General features: G+C 38.1%; 1 protein-coding gene and 2 long non-coding RNA genes across 3 annotated transcripts in view; 2 read left to right on the top strand and 1 right to left on the bottom strand.

Moving 5' to 3' along the window:
- Window positions 1–864: 864 nt before the first annotated feature.
- On the bottom strand, window positions 865–21,232 carry LOC122790694. Its single transcript, XR_006363032.1, has 3 exons — window positions 21,106–21,232; window positions 3,263–3,592; window positions 865–1,397 (listed from the first exon to the last, which is right to left on the bottom strand). It is a non-coding gene; the product is annotated as an uncharacterized LOC122790694 (long non-coding RNA).
- IER5L (immediate early response 5 like) lies at window positions 12,531–14,791 on the top strand. Its single transcript, XM_044058234.1, has one exon. It carries the CDS (start codon window positions 12,660–12,662, stop codon window positions 13,596–13,598), a length of 939 nt encoding a protein of 312 aa, XP_043914169.1. The 5' UTR covers window positions 12,531–12,659; the 3' UTR covers window positions 13,599–14,791.
- LOC122790692 overlaps window positions 19,701–21,349 on the top strand; it is a 260,261-nt gene continuing 258,612 nt past the window's right edge. The window contains exon 1 of the long non-coding RNA XR_006363031.1: window positions 19,701–19,882. This is a non-coding gene — a long non-coding RNA (uncharacterized LOC122790692). The remainder of the gene's footprint in view (window positions 19,883–21,349) is intronic.

Below are 21,349 nucleotides of genomic sequence, written 5' to 3'. Positions count from 1 at the left end.
CCAGTAAGAAGAAGAAAGCACCACCACAGTAAATGAAAGTTCTTCAGTAAGACCTGAAAAGTATACCGAGCTAAGAAGTATTACAGCACCTGGTTCTGAAGTCACTTCTGCACAGATTTCACCACAAATTTCTCACAGACTTTCCTAACAAAGCTTCCCATCTGTCACAATAGATTTGATTCCCAAACAGGAGTTATATCTTTAGTTTGGCAGTTAGTGCAGAGGATGAAGCATATGGCCTGTTAACTACTTCCTGAAGTCCAGAGTCCGATTCCCTCAGCCTCTATTTCCTTACTGTGTGACTGAACAAGTCACTTAACCAGACAGTGCTCTGGACTGAGCAAGTCACTTAACCAGACAGTGCTCTGGACTGAGCAAGTCACTTAACCAGACAGTGCTCTGGACTGAGCAAGTCACTTAACCAGACAGTGCTCTGGACTGAGCAAGTCACTTAACCAGACAGTGCTCTGGACTGAGCAAGTCACTTAACCAGACAGTGCTCTGGACTGAGCAAGTCACTTAACCAGACAGTGCTCTGGACTGAGCAAGTCACTTAACCAGACAGTGCTCTGGACTGAGCAAGTCACTTAACCAGACAGTGCTCTGGACTGAGCAAGTCACTTAACCAGACAGTGCTCTGGACTGAGCAAGTCACTTAACCAGACAGTGCTCTGGACTGAGCAAGTCACTTAACCAGACAGTGCTCTGGACTGAGCAAGTCACTTAACCAGACAGTGCTCTGGACTGAGCAAGTCACTTAACCAGACAGTGCTCTGGACTGAGCAAGTCACTTAACCAGACAGTGCTCTGGACTGAGCAAGTCACTTAACCAGACAGTGCTCTGGATTGAGCAAGTCACTTAACCAGACAGTGCTCTGGAGCAATTGAGAAACTGGGCTAGGCTCCTCAGTGGTCTCTGGTATGTGAACTTATCAATATAACCAGGAAAAAACACAACCACACAACTCCAGACCAACTTTTTTAAAGCACTTTCAGATTAATAGGCAGCCTGTTGGCAAAAAAAAAAAATTAAATTAAATTAGATGGTAATTACTACCAGGAAAGTTTAACTTCACCAACACTACAACAATTTTACTAAAAAGCAGAGGATGGCATCTATAGGTACCTACTGTCTTTTCTCTTGTGAAGAACCTGAAGCTGAGAACTACAATGTCTATTTGATGAGATAAGTGGTACGCCAAGTAATCAGCATACCATCTGATGTTTCATAGAGTCCAGAACAATGGGAGGAACACACTGGCACTTTTCTCACATCTTCTAAAACCTTTAGTTTAGAGCAGAACAGACTTCAGCCTACGCATAGCATCTCTGCACCAGAGTTAGAAAGCCCGTTTGCTGCTAGAATTCCTGTTCTTGACCCCATACAGGGGTTTCACCTGCAAGAAAAGACAATAGTTAATAACTATATAAGATTATAATTATACAGGTCACTTACAGAAGATATTTAGGTGCTGAGAAATTAAACAGTAACACAAGCACTCACATATTCATTCTGCAGCAAGTGTAATAATTAGGCAGAATTACAAGCAGTAACCTTAAATTACCCAAAAATGACAGAAACACAAAAGGCACATGCAACATGTTCTATACATGGAATGAAAGAGGTCCAAATTACAGTGCTATGAGAAGGTATGCATGCATGGATGACCAAGTGGCCATAGTATGGAACTAAGCACTGGGACTAACACTTCTCTAGTGGAATGTTTTTTTCACATCACTGACCAATGGTATGCATACCTTCTGGTGACAGATTACTAATGTAATCCACCAGGAGAATTCCTACACAGTTAGCCTAACATCCCCTTTATTTAGAGTAAAGGGAGATGATCCTGGAGCAGAGTTTAACTCCAAAACATATCCTGTTGATTCAGAGGCCTGCTCCTCACACACACACTCAAGGAATATCAGTCTGCTTGTGCATGCAAGGTGACGAGTGATTGCATTCTGGGGCTCACTTCCATAGCATGTGCCATAGGAATAGCTCTCCAACATACCCGGCGGCCAATCATAAATGACACACTGGATGAAAATTTATTGCCGAATGATGGCAACCCCTGAGACAAGGAACCAGAAGGCCGCTGTAGTTGCTGGAACTTTCAAAAGATGCAGTCTTAGATCTTAGACCCGAACGCCACATTCCTTACTTCTACCTTTCATTCCCCTACTACGATCATGGAATGAACCTTCTATTCAGTCCATTCCTTGGGATACCCCCATCACTGCTAGATAATGAATTTCTTTTTAAATGCCAGCAGATCATGGCTGTATCAGTGACCCATGTGACATTCAGCACTTGCATTATCTACAGTTTACGTGTCGTCACAGATTTTATATATATATATATTCATATATAGGTGCGTGTCAGTTATTCAAAATATGTTTTAGTCAAAGTTAGCCCAAACTTGTTTTTTATATCAAAGGTTAGGATAGCCAAACAATAGTGCTAGAATTGAACAAGGTCACATGGTAGTGAGTTCTAAGAAACATCTCATTTCCCCACGATGCCAATCAGATTCACTATCTGTAAGGGTTCATTATTTTTCTCAGATGTGCAACTTGATGAACATAAATAAAATATTTCATTTAAAATATAGCTACACCCAGTAGCTATAATTTATGCCTAAAGAGCTCAGCCACTAGCTTAACGCAACACTTGTCTTTCCAAACTGAAATAATCAATGCTCTTCTCCATAGAATTAAACACACCAGAACACCGATTGTTAAAAACATATCAGGATCACTAAAATGGCAAGCTTTTAGAATATCAGCCCAAGTCTTTTATTCAATATTTCAGTTTCATTGAAGCTCCTCACATTTATTAAATCTAGGCTGTTCAATTATATGTACATTATAAATCAAACAAACAACATTGCAGAAACTGGTATAAAATGTAGCCCAACATCTCTTCCATCATATATCTTTTTAAGCACAGACACAAGCTCAGGAAAAATGTTCCCATCTGGAATTTCCAACAGTAGTGACCTGGCAGGAATGTTTTCAGAAAATATTACCAAACTCACTGCTGCGAGACACAGACTTCAAGGCATGAGAGCATCTCAATTAAAAATAGTCAGCAACTTGTAACATTATTTTTCATCACTGTTGCTCCCCATTTTACAATCCTCAACAAAATAGTGTAGTGATGTTATGCCTGGGACAAATAGGGCATATGCACTTTAACTATAAAGAGGTCAAAATTTAAAGAACTAATCAAAATGGCACACAAAGGGATATACTCAACTGTTCCACCCACTGAAGACCTTTTTATGAAAGTAGTGCATTCACCATTCCATCAAAATTAAATGGCTACAGGACTTCCATAAGATAAAGACAGAAAAAGCCAGCAGGGTAAGGGGGGATGATGGATGGATGGAGGAGATGATGATGAGACGACGACGATGATGGACATTGGCCAGGGCAAATGAACAAGGTTCCATCCAGGACAAACCTGGATGGGAAAAAAAAAGGTCTGCCCTTCGATACTTTGTCCTGCAGAGCACTTTTTTAATGCTGTAGAATTGTTCAAGTTGTCATGTCTCCAGTTTGCACAAAGAATACTTTAGGGCTTATCCTGTTGAAAACGAGAGAGAAAGTGTTTTGAAGTACAAACAACAAGCTTTTAGGATTTAAACTGTCCAGAAAATACAATATAACAATTCACAGTTGTCAAACTTACAGTGCTTTTAAGGCAGATGTTTGCAACCTACAGCTTCAGGTTTGCTCCTTGTAGCATTGCAAAAATTTGGCTAGGCTTAATGGAACCACAGTTACAATGTTTATATATGAACTGCTTGTTGGCAATAATAAACAGATGCATCACTGTTCTTTTATTCAGCTCCTTCACTAAAAGGCCACATCTACTGCAGTTCCCAGACAGTTTTCCTCTCAACTAATCCCTTTTCATAGAATAAACTTTTCTTTATGTAAAAGAAGGTAGCTCCCTGACCATCTTCGAATGAAACCTGGGCAAATGAATGTGAAACTGTGAATTCAGCTTTGGTCTGGCCTCTCGATTAATTAACAATTGATGTGTTGTAGGGTTCTGAAGAAATGGAATCTTGAGGATAGCCTTCAAATAATCTGTCTGATGAAACTGCTTAGTATGAAACTATGAACACGTGAATTAAAAATAAAAATTATTACTATCTTTCTGACTTCACTTCAAAGTTATCAAAATGTAAGAACTAAAGTGGAAATAAAGCTGTCACTGTCCATCTGTAATGGTAACACTGCTACAAGATGCAAATTCAAATTACTGTAATTGGCATAGATTATTTATTTTTACTGCATGTTTTGTTGACTGCGTTAATCACACTAGGCTAACAGCCTCTTTTCAAGGAAGACCCAAGATGACACATGTTGACTAGGGGAAATTTGACCGTGACACTTGGAAAATTCCAATTTTTTTCAATAAGTGACATGAGATCTTTTACATCTACCTGAGCTATGACCACCTCAGACAAATGTAGTCTTGGTTTACAGTCTCATCCAAAAACAGATAGCAGAAACAAGTTTAAAGTCAACTAGCATAGAAAAATACAACACTTCATTAACTTAGAATTTATAGGAAAACCATGTTCCCCATGTCTTAAAAAAAAAGAGAGAGAGAGATGTTGCTTTCCAAATCTTAATCTGCCACAGCTCTAGAGTTGTAACTAAATCTTCATAATTAAAAACACAGTAACAGGCACCAACAAGAGGCTGACAAAATACCAATACAGGCAATGGTTCGAAAGGAACAGCCGTTTATTCAGTCACATAAACGCAACACTCCCCACACAGCGTTTTCATCAAACAAGACTTCATCAGATGTACAAGTGAATCACAAGCTATTGTTCTCCTTATATACTCCCATAATCCCAAAGAAAATAGGGCAGCAGGAGCCAGAAGCACTCCAAAATCTTACTGTGCTATTTTTTTCGATTTCACAGAAATGGCAACTCTTATGGTATTTCAGTAAATAGTAAATATCCCATAGCAACCAAACAATCCATTGAGGAAACAATCACGTGCAGCAACTGAACACTAAAAAAAGGGTTAAATCTTCATTATTAACATCAATTAAATAAAATATTTTTATTAGATGACTGAGAAAGCAAAGAAGATGGCTGCTTTCTAATCTAGTTAAGCAGCCCATTACCACTCATTGTATTCTACTTTTCATATGGATATTTTCCTACACATGCAACTACTTACTTGAACTGATGTGCAAGAATCTTATTTAAATTAAGCTTGGACTGTTGACTAGGTGCAAAGGAATTTATCTTCACTGTACACACAATTTTTTCACAGTATAAAAAAAAGACGACCACATTAACCATTTTACTAGATTTTTTTTCAGCTACTAAACTCTCAGTGGCTAAAACTATTATAGGATATCGAAAACATAAGGAAAGTCTCTGACAAGAAATGTTTTAAGACAGAGCTCTCCACAACCTTAATAAATAAATCAATGATTATGTAGCTTTCCTAAAAAAAATAAATAAAATCACATCTAGGTGAAATAGTTAATTTCATAAAAATGGTGGCGAATTGCATTGCCCCCTGCCAAAGTTCCATCCCTAAAGGCTGAAAACAACTTGAGCTTGCCGTCATTACAGCACCAGTGGCAGGGTTGTAAATTCCGTTCAAACTAACCGAACACTAACCTGCTGCACCAGTACACATATGGTGATCCAGTAAATATGCCTCATATACAACTCTTTTTAAAAAAGTAATACCACGTAAACACCAAAATTCACTAAAAAAAATTATTATAGATGCCACAGCATGGATAGAATAAACTAAAACGTTGATCTTGGCAATGTGTACCCTTGTCTATGTAATTTTTTATAAAAAAATGAATCAATTGTATAAAGCTTGCAGTCACTGCTCAGTTCAGTGACAGCGTGTTTATCAATAATCTTGGAGCGCAACTATGTTTTTTTTTTGTTTGTTTTTGTTTTTTATGAACACATTTTACCAATGCAGATAAACAAGAAACATCAGTATTTTAAGTTTTTTTTCTTATGGCCAATTCTTGAAAGGCAGTTAAAAAGACTCAGATGATGCAACCTACCCAGAAACTCCATGGAATACTATCTTTAAGTATTGTCACTAGAACTGTTAATTCCTATTACAAGCCATTTCATAAATCACAGTACAAGGTGACGTTATCATGTTTATGCAATTTCATTTAAACTCAACTATTCATCTGGTGGTTAGCTATTGAGGTACTTCCTATAGTCTAAGGTTTGATTCTGTCAGGCATCATTTGCCTGCTGTATAACTAAGCAAGTCACTTAACCAGACTACTTCCTGGTTACACCTGAAAAAGACTGACGTAGATTAAAAAGGTTAACATGAGTTAGTGCTGTACCTGGTTAACAAACAAGCATCTTATTTTTGCAAATGTATCCATCTTGACCACTCTGCATATAAACAGTCCATGAATTCAATTTAGCAGGGTAGAGATTGCTATGCTAAATACTCCCACACAAAAAAGGGTAGGTAATTCATAAACAGCCTCTACATTGCATACTAAAAGTAGAGCAGACCCCATATAGGGTGCAGTGCTGACACGACAGCAGTGGTAATCATACTCTCTGCACTCTGTCATGGGCATACACTGCAGCTGAGCTCTCTATGCGTGCCAGAGACAGACTATGTAGCACCTAATATCTGTACCAGTTTTGCAAGGTGGGATATATGTCATACCATGTAGGTGTACCTACAATACACACACATATATAAATCAGAGTGACAGAAGTTGCCATTGCACTATGCACACAACCTGACATAGTGCATCCCCTATAATTACTTACAAATATATCTATAGCTTTGAATTGAAAGAATACTGAGAGAGAGAGAGAGAGAGAGAGAGAGAGAGAGAGAGTGGGGTGAGACGATAGATGAGAGATTTGCAAACTGCTCTACAGCCCACACCATGCGCTGCTAGCAGTGCAGTGGACATGTGGTCTTGATCATAGTTAAAGAATGGCATGCAATGCCAACTTATTGTGACCAGTTGAAGACATACTGGTGCTTTCATAAAGAACCAGCGGAATTCACTATAGCAGACTACAGGCTTCCATAATTGAAAATAAAAGATAATTGTTATATGAATTGAAATGTCACAAAGACATTAAATATTGCATAGCTCAAACCCATTTACATCAAACTAAGGAGCAATACACCTTTCAGGCAAGACAGACATGGCCATTGTGTGGGGGTGGGGTTACAAGTGGCATGAAAGGTATTTTTCTGAACAGGATTTAAATGAAATGCAGACATGAAGCATATCTACGATGACATACAAGTAAGAAACACTGACATAACAAAAGTGTAAGTTGTCAAATGCCAGCATTTGTGAATGCCTTACAATAATTACTACATATATACACCTCATGGCCCTTGCAATTATACAGGTAAGGATAGACAGACAGACAATATGGATGGTCTCAGACATGTATTCTACCCAAATTAAGACTGAAACACTGACTGTGACACATTCTACAGAGGAAACATGCAGGACTGGTGACGTACCACTAACTCACATGCAGTCCATCACGTGCCAGGGCTCTGTCACAGGGCACATTTCGAAGAGTTTATGTAGGATCCATTCTTCATCTCATGTAGGGATATTAGCCTACATTTTCATAAATATGCAGGAAGATGCGAGGAGGACAGCCCTGCATCCATGCACTATGATTAGATGAGTAAGGAAATGGTATGCTGCATCTTTAGGCACCTCCCCTACTAGTTTCTAACCCCACCTCCTTCTGTTAGTGTGTAACCAAGTACTGCAGCATGTCTCAATACATCATCACAATACACAATGGATACCAGTTCATGTTAATTGGTGTTTAACAACATGAATACACAGCCTGCCATCCCAGAAGTATGGCCTTTGTGCATATAAACTGCACTTTAGCCATGCCTTAATATTTATCTGTGTATAATGACCAGTGTTCTGTAACTTTGATCAGGCCATACTGCTACATCTTATGTGGCTATATGGGTTCATCTTTCTGCACACAGTCCTTGCATTGGAAGAACAATGTTTTTGAATTTCCCTCAAGAATTCTTTTTGGAACAAAGCAAGATACATATGGATAAATAAATTTCATATAGCCCTTAAGATAGGCAAACTATTTATAAAATGGTTCTGGATGCTGAACACTACCTGTAACAGGCACTCCATGCTACTTTAGCCATCAACACAATCAACATCAGCAATTAATAAAACTTCTTTTTAACAATTCCCAAGGGCTTAAAACTTTAAGGTTTCTCTGCTCTCCACTAAGTTACTGTGAATATAACAGAAAATGTCACAAGTCATATATGCACATTGCTGTATTGCCTACATGCAGCAGAAGTGAGCCAACAACACTAACAATTTACAAAAAAAAAATTAAAAAAATTAATAAAAATTACAACACTTTTTATAAATTTTATTTCAACTTTTGCAATTAAATGGTTGTAAAACTTAAGCTGGGCTGCACTCATTTCAGGCAAGGGGGATATGTTCTTTTCTGCATTACTGAAGTAGACTAGAAAGGGTTATATCCACAAATATGTATCCATCTAAGTACATTTTAAAATTGCATAACACCAAAATCGGGAATTATTTTGTTATTACCACTACAGCAGAGACTCTCAACACAATATAAAATGTAGCCCGGTAAACAAAAGCCAATAAAGAAATAGCTCCATTCTAACTGAAGAACCTCATAAGATGGCTCATACTAGTGTTCACAAAGTACTTCTACACGAAAATATTTCAATACTGAGAGAACAGGCATGCCATAGCCTGGTTTGGCAACAGTGTAATTGTATACAATGTACACATATAATGTAGGGGCAGCACTTTATTTAGTGCGGGCTTGCGCAGAAACAAAAAAAATCAATGGAACTGGGATTTTTACATCATTTCATAACTTGTTGTGTTCAACACCAAAACAAATCTGACAATCTTGCCTCCTCTGCACTAGATCAAGTAAAACTATTCCACTCTTAACTAGGAGTAGTTTGATCAAGCTGTATCATTCCTTGCCTTTTTTAGCACAATCATCTATTATCTTGGATGCAGGAGACTGCATACGAGGGTGGATTTTGGCAAATCTTTAATGGTCCTTGTACTGATCGATCTTGTAAATCCTATGGCCTTATACAAATTTAAAATATTTTTTAAATGATTTGAGGTAGCTTTTTACCATGGCCTCCACTGTTAATGGGTACTTTGTCAAGAAAAGAAAAGTAAATAAATAAAAACACATTCACATATCATGCCTATCAATCAGAAAATAAAAACAAGTTGCGATTCTTTCCAGTGGTAACAGTGTATTTGCATATTTTTTTTTTAAAACTACAGCATTTTAAAGCTGAAATAATAAATATATTTTCCTCACAGCCCTCCTCTGCAAGTCCCACAAGCACGGAGGGATAACTTCATCCTAAACTCAACACTTCCTCCCGTTACATAATTTTCACTCTACAAAACGGTCCCTACACTACCACATCTAAAAACCATGACTTAGCTTTTCCTTGCTTTCAGGTACACGTCTAAGTTTTCTCCATGTGTAGCAACATATTGGGCTTGCAGGATGATATACAATTCTTCATGCCATTTTAGCCATCACGTTTTTTGATCCAGGAAAAGCCCGTATAGCAAATTCTGTATGGCCTTACATTATTTTCTTCCCAGTATGATCAAAATCCTACTGAGAATCTGGGGATTCACATTATCATCCACAGCTACTTTTCTTCCCTATGGGGCCATAAACTACTGAGCTTGTGGAAAGTCACACCTTTTATATTCCGTAGTCTCATTGTGAAGTTACCTGATACTATTGACAAAAAGAGAATAAATGAACAGACATTTTTGCAGTTATCCAAGCCAAAGCTCTAAATATGTTGTACATGAAGGCCAGATTTATTGCAAACATGACAAAAAACAAAAATCAGACACCAACACTGGGAAAAAAAATTATACTCTACCCAAATATTCTCAGAGTAAACAATACATTTAGAACACTGCCATTCTAAATAAATGCAAAGAAGATCTTACATTTGAGGATGACACTACAACCGCATATTCTGTTCTGATAACAAAAAAGATACTGTAGGAAAAAGGAAGTTTAGCTACAAAAAAAAAATAGCAGGTCTGCCTCTTCAGGTAGTTTTGAGTTAAAACAAAAGTACCATATACTGACAAGGCTGCAGGGACACTTCTTTTATTAATGGCCATTGATCTGATGCTGACTCGTGGCAACCCTGTGGATAAGACTAAACTGTGTCCTGTGTTCACTCAGATGATACTAGTAAGATAAAAGGTATATGCATTTTAGTTTCAAAACACACTAGTCTTTTCATTTACAGAGGTCCACTCAAGACACCAGTGGCAACATTCGTCAGTATTGTAACATCGCCATGCATCTTCTCAGACCACGCTACATAAATACAAGCGGGAATCTGGAACTCTAAATGCGATTTCTAAAATACTGTGTTTGGAAGTACACCTTGTGAATTAAATATCCATTGAACTTTTAATCGAGAGATGCAAGCAGTGGCTATTTAAACGTAGCTGCCTTTTATACCTTAAATGTTATATTCCATTGTTAATGCTATCACCACAAACTTGTATAATGTGCATTTACCCAGTTATGACCCACGAATTCAGCACATTATAACATGTTGCATTATTTCGAGCTACAAGAAAACCTCAATACTGAAACAAAACATCAGTACAACCATCACCAGTGCAAACTACCATATGTATGTGTCTTTTTCTCTTTAACATTTCATGGACATGTTTAATTTACCCCAACAGGTATAAAAACAATACAACACTTTTCGAAGACTTCTAAGCGACCAACGATAATAATGCACCGTATGCCAACTAAGTGTGCAAAAATCTAGTTTTTGCCTCCAGTTCTAAAAATGCCACTTTCTAAACTAGCCACACAGTACAAGTTGATTTCCAAGTACATGAATTAAAAAACTACTCGTTTTTCTTTCTGCAATGAAAACAGGATGGATGAGTGCAACAACCTATTTGTGAGGGTTGGCCTACAATTTATTCAGGTTTGACCTGTGAATTTAGTTATCCATGTAACCTACAGGCTTGGTTTGAATAAATCACAACATACTGTTCAAACTGCTTTGGTTGATCAAATAATTTAGTCTAGCCACAAATAGCCTGACTTAGTCTTGACTCTCAATTGTACACCAGCCATACAACAGTCTAAATCCCTAAGATGGGTATGGTTTACTCGTTTCTATACTGTAATTAAGTATTACCTGACTTGTCCCCCCCCCCCCCTCACACACACACACACACACACACACACACACACAGTGAGGAATGGGTTAGTCATGAGCTGTGAAGACAGTAACTTCTGCAGACCTGTCTATTATTTACCCAGCCAGCATTTACATAACATTCAATCACCTGGTTCACCACAACAGAAGGCACAGGTGTACATATATACTGTGACTGTCAACAAAATTAAAATATAGTTGAAGTTTTATAACTTATACACATTAGACACGATGAACTTTTATAACTTGTAAGAAATATAGTGTTGGGAAGTTTAGCTGCATTTATCCCTTGCCAAAGAAGGAAATCATAACTTAACTAACGGAAACAAATACTGTGGGACTTAAATAAAATAAACAAGCACAGTTACCAAAAAGGTAATCAAGCAGTAGGTTTTGATGTGCAAAGGAGATGTAGAACAATATTAAAATATTTTTTTTATTAGCTATCATTGATGTATTAAATATCCCCGCAGTCTGGCTCTTTTTAAACTGATGTACGTTCTGCAATGAGCATTACAAATAAAGTCACGTTTAGCAAGGCAAAATTATCATCAATGTTTTGTAGGGTTTGGGATAAATCAGGACTATTAGCATGGAGTGCGTTATCATATCGCTGGACTTGCACCGTAACCAACCTACATACATGGTTGGACAATTCGCCCAAGCTTATAAATAGCTGAAACTATATAATAATGGTCTTTACTAACATATAGTTTGCAGTTTACCAGGTTAAAAACAGTACAAACAAGCGTGAAACATGCGCGTGACGTGCACGAAAAAATATACTAGGGAAAAATACAAGCTTTTAAATATTAACACTGCTGTTTTCATAGACCATCAATCTGCAGCGTACGTAAAACAAAGTAAAGTCTACAGATATTATTTAAGAAAACAAATATCTTTTGTAATCATTTTAGAATTAAAAGTAAAGCTGCAGTACTCTGACCGTGGGAGCGACAGTAACAACATAACGCTTTCCCATCGTCCCCGCTGCAGTGTACTTCTTAGTTACTCCGTTCTCATGAGAACATTCCAGTCCAGTAGCATCAGTTAGGTATTTGAATAGCACAAAGGAACCGCCTCCTTTCTATTGGCCGGCTCCACTTACGGGGGGCGCGGTTTAGATATCAATCACGAAGAAATCTGAGCCTTCATTAGCTGAAAGAGAGGGGGATGGTTTCTCCAGTCATATAAATACTAAGAAGAGCTGTAAAAAGCGCTTATTGCTTGCATCGATAGTGCTCGTGTTGAGTTTTTGTAATGTTGGCCGTCTTAAAGCGGCAGTGACCAAAAATAGTCCGCCAGTCCCTCTAATAAAGAAAAACCCTACCATTTTTATGAACTTTTGGCTGCTTTACAAAGAGACGGAAGCAATGATAAACCCGATGGAATGTACAGTAGATGCACAGAGTCTCATCACTATTTCTCTAAAGAAAATCCACAGTTCAAGAACGCAGAGAGGGGGGATCAAGCTGCACAAAAACCTCCTGGTTTCTTATGTGCTTCGCAACGCCAGACAGCTGTACATCAACGAGAGGTACGCTGAGCTGTACCGACGGCAGCAGTACGAGGAAGTAATGACAGTCTGCAATGAAATTCAGGAGCTGGATCCGTTAGACATTGCCGAAGAAGAGGTTGCGGAGACCGAGAGCTGCTGCGCAGGGAGCCTCTTAGAGGAGCCGGAGAGCGTGTGTGGCGCGCTGCTTGCCAGCCATCACCAGGAGGACCCTCTACAACAGCAGCAGCTCCAAGCGCAAGAGGTATGCAAGGAGCCGGAGAGCAACTTCTACCGGAGCTGCTGCATGGGAGCGTACCCTGTCACGAACTGTGAGTTTGCCCAAGGTACCAACAGCAGCAGCAGTCTCCACTGCAGCAAAACTACAGTGCTGGACTTGGACACGCACGTCGTTACCACTGTAGAGAATGGCTTTATCCACCAGGACTGCTGTGCTTCCCAGTGCGGGTGCCAGAGCGCACAGGCGGCAGCCAGGAAGCGCAAACTGGACATGCATTATTATGTGCCTCCCGAGGTGGAGGAGACGCACGATTTTACACCGTGTAAGAGAGCCAGGTTTGAGGATTACACCTTCCAGAGCTCACTGGAACAGGTCTCGGACACTTCCAGCATTTCCAATTTGATCTCGATTTTTGGATCAGGATTTACGGGTTTGGTTAACAGGCAAGCGGACTGTGAGCCCTCCCTGAATGGACAGTTGTGCAGCAAGCAGGCACTCGCAAGCCTGGGAGCATGGACTAGAGCAATAGAGGCGTTTTGATGCCAACTTGTGTCGGATGAGGATGTTTATAAACTGTAAACTACAGAAGAGAGAAACTGGACTTTATTTTTGCAAGAGGCACCTATTTAAATATTAAGCTTTTGTTCTATGGTGAAACCGATGTTGCCACGTGATGTGAGGCTTTTAAAAAGGAAATGTCTAGTTTTCTCCCCACAACTGTTACAAAGTTAACCTAAGTGCATCTTATGTGGGGTCATGATTCTGTTCCCCTTATACGGTCCTGCTGAGGGAGGTTATATTCATTCACTCCAAACTTTTGCGGGCCCAACAATCCTGTTAATCTTAATGTCATATCAAAACAGTATACTTTCATTAGACTTCACTAACCAAGTTGTCTACTTTTAACATGTTGGACCTAGATGAACACGAGCGTACCTGCTGTGGTACTACGAGTATTGTAAATCAGTACTGGAAGTCATTCGTTTTTACTGATTTCTTTATGTTTTACTTGGGACTTGAGAATGTTGTTTACCGTAGTTATAGACATTTCCTTTTTGAAAGTCTTTGTCTACTGGGTGTTATGTTTAAAATAGCAGATGAAGGCAGAAATAATAACATTTAAACTTTTTCTTTCAGTCAAATTGGAATGATATGCTAATTCTTCATAAGTAACACTACAGCGTGATGATAAAAATGCAGTAGGTGGCTTTTTTTTCCTGTTCCAGATGTTTTGTGGGATTTGTAGTCTTGATCAGTTAGCACCCCCTTTAGACTACAGGATACTGGGACATTGAAAGAAACTACTTATCCCATGATGCACCACACACAGTCTCTTTAAAGTTTATGGTTAATACCTTAATGTAGGAGTTGTGCTAAATGTGAATTTTTTTTTCTCCTCTGACTGTCTGTAATATTTAAAAAGTTAAATTGTTCTGGTTTCAGCCTTCAGTGATTTTCATGATGCCAGCATTGTTTGGTCTTGTGAGAGAACAATTTGTCATGTAGTTATTTCACAACTTAAAACCTTTTGTTGTAAAAAGGTAACATTAGACCCTGCCATACATACCTTCACAGTATAAGCACTATGTGTATTACAAACTGTTGCCAAACATTTTTTATTTCTTTTCTGTGTTTGTACCCCTGTATTTTTTGTGCATATTGAATTGTATATCACCGGGTAAAACTGTTCAGATTGTTTTAAATTTATAATCTTAATAAAAATGTCAAGCAAATATTCTGCGTTTTCTTTTCAATTTTGTTATTGTTTGTAATTGATGATGGTGTGCCCATCTGGGACTGTGAGAGTGTTACCATGTTGTACCAAATGTATTATTATGTATGGAGCTCTGGGGAGGGGGCACACTACAGTCTCAGTTCTTTTGTAGTCTGGGTAGGGTTCATGTTCAAAATAAGCACTAAGAGCTGGAATATTTTTCAAACTTGATTTTAGGAGTTGTCAACTTTGACCAAAATTCCTTGTTTTGAAATGTACAATGGTACCAACAGCTATGTGGGCCTACAGTCTTCTAGATTAAAAAAAAAATAAACAAGGATGTACTCAAAACCTGGAAAACTCACTACAGTAAAGGAAGATACTAACTAGCTCCAAATTTTACATCACAAACCATTTAATAAGGAAAAGTAAGTCACTAAATACTGCTATTATTTCTTTATCCCCCTATGGATCATTTGAGCACACTTATTTGCATCACACCTTAGCATGAAAGTTATTGGTGTCCCATAGTTTCTGAAAGCATATGAAGTTTTGCCATGTATTTTCACAGAACTAGTTAACAGTGGTCTTGATCATTCTAGAGTATAGTGGCTGTAATATGGGCCCAGTAATGTAAAAAGGAAGTCTGATTATCTGAAAGATGTTTCTTTTTGATAACCTTTCTAGCCAGCTGCTGTGGAATGTTTTGTCACAGTATTATTTTGAGTCTCCCCACTTTTACAGCAGCAGTTTGAGTAGCATGGGGTTCACTTGTTAAGATTTTGGTGCCACAGCTCTAGAGTTCTATCCTGACTTCTGGTGACTATTTTGGTGAATTTATTGGTTAGTGTTTACCTCACAGACGCAGGATACAGGGTGTGAGTCTCACCTTTGAGGGAAATTGATTAGGGTTAAAAGACCAGCTAGCCTAGTCTTTACCTATGGACATACACCTTGTCCTTGTAACTCTCTGGCTGATTAGGACTGGGCAAAGTTAAATAGGCTAACAAACGAGTTTAAACTTCAGAATAAAAAACAAAAGGCTGCTGTTCCAAGTTTAATACAATTCAAAAAACACATAAATGTCTAGCACCTCGGCTATATAATGCCTTCAAGGAGTATGTGTTTAAACTTGACAAGTGACATACTGGGTAGTTTGGTCTGTGACCCTTTCAGTTATAATTTTGCCAGAGGTAGTAATGATGGAATGTTGTGTCTTTCGGCTTTTCCCTGTTAGGGGTCGCCACAGCGGAACTCCGGTCTGCTAATGATTGGCAGTAGATTTTTACGTGCCGAGTTGCTAGCTCTGACGCACAACCTTCAATGAAGGTACGCCCATTCACGCATGTCTCCACACAGAAGATGCTCTAGCTGAGAATCGAACAGGACGTCTTACTGTGAGGCGACAACGCTACCGCAGCACCACCAATGCAGTAATCAAGCTAAATGCTCATATGGTGACCCATTTTCAGCTAAAGCCTAGGGATAGAAGCTCCTCAATAAATACAGTACATATGTTATTTTCATTAAAAGTAAGTTGTCCTTACAAGCCAGTGTTAATGAAATTTTTATGTAAATTTATTTTATTTTACATTTGTTGGATAGGGCTACTCTAACTGGATATATGTCCATTTTCAGTACAGGCCCAGGGAGATAAGCTCCAAGGACATAATTCTAATAAAAATGTTGGTACAATACATACTTTAACAAATAATAGCTCATTCCACAACTATATCACAAACCTATCACATACATATAACAAACCATAAGAATGTAATCACTACAAACATTAGTATTATCTACAAGATAAAATTCTATTTTGTTATCAAGGAAACTGGGCTTGGTACAGAGAAGTAGTGGGTAAGCAGTAGCTAGTAATAGAAAGAGGAAGTTAGTCAGGGTTAGTACAGGGGCATAACCAGTGTAAGGTATAATTTCAGTTTATATTTGAAAGGTGATATTGAGGACAGTGATGTAAGTTCACTGGGAAGTAGGTTCCAGTTTATCCCAACAGTGTTAGAGAATAGAGAGTCTCTGGCCAAGTTGTTGGATTTACTTGCAAACAAGTAGTTTATTTGAAGAGCGTAAGGTATTAAGATTTTTGTAAGGGGTAATGAGGGTAGAAAGTATTGGAGTGTTAGTAGGTTGGTAGAGGGTCTTGTGGACAATGGTAAGTTGGTGAAATAAAATAAATGTATAGATGCACATGGTCTAGAGGCATATGGATGATATCAGTTCACCATTTTCAATGGTACAAGCCAAGGTTTATGTAATGGCGTTGTGGCCATATCGGTGCAGTTCCTCAGCGATATCCTCATGGAGTGTGGTGTTTATGGACATCTAATTCAAATTCACAGTGTTCTGGACTTCCTGGTAGCATATGCAGGATGGCTGCATTGTTTCATTATTATAGTTGGTGGTACAGATACTATACAGGGTTTCTTTGGAATACAGTAAGACTATTCAGCCTTGGATTATGAATTCTTAGATCACACTGCATCATGTTGTGGGTCACATGGCCATTGAAATTATTCTTTTGAATATATCATTGCTGGCATGGACCTAAGAAAAAATAAAGTGTTTCATTCCATGAAAATGTTATGTTGTCCTGTTCTTAAATGAACATAACTGTTTACAAGTCAAAAGCATCTTACCTGTCTACAAACTGCATGCTACTCTAAGATCAGCCAAAACATTATTCATGATAACAATACACATTTTTTGCACACTTATGAAGAAAGTACATTAGGCTTATTGATCCAATAAACTGACAATGATGTTGTTCCCATTTACACAGTCATGAATGTATTTAGCAAGTGGTCATGTTAGTTAGTAGATTTCCCAATACTGATCATTATAATTTTATACATTTGTGTTTCTTGCACAGGCACTTAAAAATGTGCACATTGCATTTGTCCAGAGACTAGAGAATTTTTATTTTAGAAATCTCATCTTTGTGACTACTCAAAATCTTTCAGTGTTTAACACTGTACTGCAGATTCCCTACCACCAGTTGTAAAAGATCAGTATTACTACATTGCATCTTCACTACAACCACTAGTAGGAGATTGCTCACGCTGTAGTGCCACAAAGCAAGTTGCATTTCGTTTGAAGTTGATTCAGACCAGTGTTAGCTATCAAGATTGATATTTGACAGCATACTAACCTAGATTAGTACTAGGCTAACTGCCCTTGTGGGACATTTTAAGCCTAGCCATTTACCCCACATGCTAATCAAACCCTGAACCTTGTGTCTCTGTAAGATAAACACCTTAAGCATTTTGCCAACCTCCCACTATCAAAGGGCCACATAGGAATAAATGCATATTTTCAGTATTCCACATCAAATAGATGCACTACTAAGGAATCCTTCACAATAAAGAGGATGAAGAGGTTGTTTTGCAGTACAATTACTGAACACTATACTTGCAGACAAAACTAATGTGCCAAAAGTGAACTGGCCACTTTTCTCATTAGATGGGTGTAACCCTAGAATTGTCCCTGTCCTGCACTATACTGTTACAGCCTGAGCACAGAATGGAATACTTTTTCTGGAGTGTTCCTTTGTGTTAAAAGCAGCAGTTTTGTGCTCTAAAGGGATTATACAATTTTTGTTTGCTAGTTTTGCAGTAAGGCAGCCTTCACAGTTATTGTGAGATATAGAGGCAACTGGAGTAACGTGTGCAGTGTTGTAGAATACATGATCTATAATAGGGTTTTCCAGAAAGTTTTGAATCACTTTTTTTTTTTTTTTACAAATATGTTGTCCAAAAACCTGTGGATAGGGTAGCATTGTTTCTGCAGAAATCTGTTCTGCTTTCTCCTGCCACTCGTGATTATACTGTCTACAGGAGTTTGTAACCACTGTACTAGTGATGGTGGTAAACACAGTAACAGTCCTTTTCTGTGTAGTGAATGTAGGGTCTTTGTGTTGTGTATTAGATGAGGACGCTGCCTTAGATATAATGCTGTTATACCATGAGATCTTGATGTGGTGGTTAAATTACTGTATAACCCGCTTGTTGCTGAAAAGCACTGCAGTCTTGTATGTACTGGTTCACACTAGTGTGTCACATATAATACTAAGTCCTGAAAGACTTCATATTTCATTTAGTACATCTTAGAAGATGCAAGTGCAAAGATATAACAACCACTTTAAGATCAGAAATAGAACCACTAGGTTTGTAACAACAGCTACGTTTACAGGTTTAAGAGTCTTTGTATGTATGCATGTAATCCTAATGCCCCCATGATGCCTGTTAGAAGTATCTCATGTCAGAATGCTACAAGGTCAGAATATATACTACTAGTTAATAAAATTCATTATGCATTAAAGTAGCAAAGATGGAAAAAGGTTAGTACTTTTACTGTGCTTGGCTGAATAAAGGTTCAGACATTTCACATTCATACAGGGCAGCTGTGTACTATACTGGCTTTATCGTTGGCACACATAAACAAGGTTCAAGTTTTGTAATTATTTCCACCCACATTTTGTCTTCCTGAAAAAGAGGGGCAACAATCAGGGACCATCTTTCTAACATATGCTGTGAAAAAGAGATGATGATGGTTTCAAAGCTGGTGTCAAAGAACTCTGCATTACATGCAGGAACAGTACAAAAACTAACTTTACAAGTTAAATACATTGATACAGTAGGGTGTATCAATGAGTCGCATATTGAAAAAACGAAGTGCAGTTTAATCCTTAACAAATAGATCAGTCAGTAATTTTTGGTAATGTTAAGAAGGTGCAAAATTCTGAAAGTTTGACTTGTTTCCAATAATAGCTTTTACAAGCTAAGCCTCCAGTGATGTTTTGTATACTGAGATGTCAACAGGAAGGAAAAGCTCCTGCTTGCTGGTACATTCATCTTTATATATTTTTACAGTTTGTTATCACTGCTCTGTGCCACTTGGTGGTGTTTTTTTCAAATGAATGAAGGTAATAAAGAATGTGTCTGACCACCTACAGGATGACCTCAGAATGTGAGATTTTAAATCCAATGCAAAGGCTGGAGTTTCCCCATTTGTATAATGCACATCTGCAGGCTGCTGTCTCTCCAAGCGGGATCTGCCTCTTATTGACAGAAGCAATAATCCTAATTTTGTGCGGGTAAACTTCATGTTTTATGTTTACGTAGATCAAGGAATTGTATGTGTTTAGTAATAAATACGTTTTATTTCTTCTTCAACGACTGTAATTTTATTAATTTGTTGTCGTGGCGTTTTAAGCATTAATCCGCAAGGACAGATCAATCGGACACGTCGGTTTACATCATATTCGGAATGTTATTATATACATTTTTTTTAATTTGTCCCAAATACATTAACAAGTAAATCGGAACTTAGTGCACTTAAAGCATTATTTTAATAAATAAAATTAAGCAAAATTAAAATGTTTTGTTTTAATAAGGTGAAAACCTAGTCAAAAGTCTGCATCAACAACAGTAGATTAGATACATTATACAAATGTAATATTGTCATTATATAATCACTTAAGAAATATATCTCATTTTAATATATGCTTATTTTTGTATTTGTACGTTGCTCGTTCGATGCACTATTAACGACGACGCGTCTTTTGCGGTTTAGTGTGGAGATAGTACTTTAAACAAATTGTCAGAGCTCCCCTTAGCGGCGAATGTATGTTATAACAGGCTTAGTGGCAGCAGATCACGAGGATTCTTGCTTTCAATTATCGGCTTGGCATTTAATTATGTGTGCTGTGCTTATACAGCCGGAATATGACTCACTGTGACCGACTAGTGCGTGATACTTTTTTTTAGTCAAGTTTTACGTTAGTAGGGTCAGTCTTGAAACATTGTGTAATGTCAGTGGGAAATTTCAAAGACAACTCCCTTCCGAGGTTTAGGGTATTTTTCAGTTTAGAACATACAGCCTTCTTGTCAGGTTTTATAATTATTCAGCTGGGAAATTCTAAGCTGTGCACGTTCAACCGTACGTTAAGATTATCCTGTACGAGTATTTGTTGCCTAGTGCTTGTTTTAGCGTTCTATAGTGTAACTGTGGTTTTGTGATGGAGTTTGTACATTGTAAAGTATTTTATGACTTTTAAAAGAAGCAGCAGCCACGTCCCAGAACGAAAGTACCCATTTTAACAAACAATTTTTGACATTCTCGTCCTCGTTAGCAAAACTACGTTCACCTAGAAATCCTGACTAGTTGATATATTTTTGGCCGATCCCGTGTAGACAGTTTATGGGAAGCAGCACAAGCCGTGTCACGTCAGTGAGCATGCGTTTGTTTGATCCCCATCGCAAAACAGGCACCCACTGCTTACAATTCTTAACATTAAGGAAAAGCCAAAAGACTTACAATAGGAAGACAATAGTTTTGCTGCCGTTGTATTTTTAATTTTCTGTCTTTGATAATGAGTAGCTTGTTTCTTACTACGTTGCCCCAGAATTGCATTAATCCCCTTACTGCTAACTGCGTTAGTATACTGCCCCCCGCCCCACGAAAAAAATACACACTTCCTGTTCCTCACATTGTTTGTGAGCTGTACACCTCCTTATCTGTATATTCAGCCTGTGATACTTTTTTGTAGTTGCACATTTCC

The sequence above is a fragment of the Protopterus annectens genome, chromosome 16.part0, assembly GCF_019279795.1.
Source record: "Protopterus annectens isolate FY-2018-M chromosome 16.part0, PAN1.0, whole genome shotgun sequence".
In the NCBI taxonomy this organism is placed as follows: Eukaryota; Metazoa; Chordata; order Ceratodontiformes; family Protopteridae; genus Protopterus; species Protopterus annectens.
The sequence above is the reverse complement of the archived record's forward strand: the minus strand, read 5'-3'. Positions and strand labels throughout refer to the sequence as shown.

Bases quoted from the DNA above. Each gene is read 5' to 3' on its own strand.
- IER5L (XM_044058234.1), top strand. From the start codon at position 12,660: ATGAACTTTTGGCTGCTTTACAAAGAGACGGAAGCAATGATAAACCCG.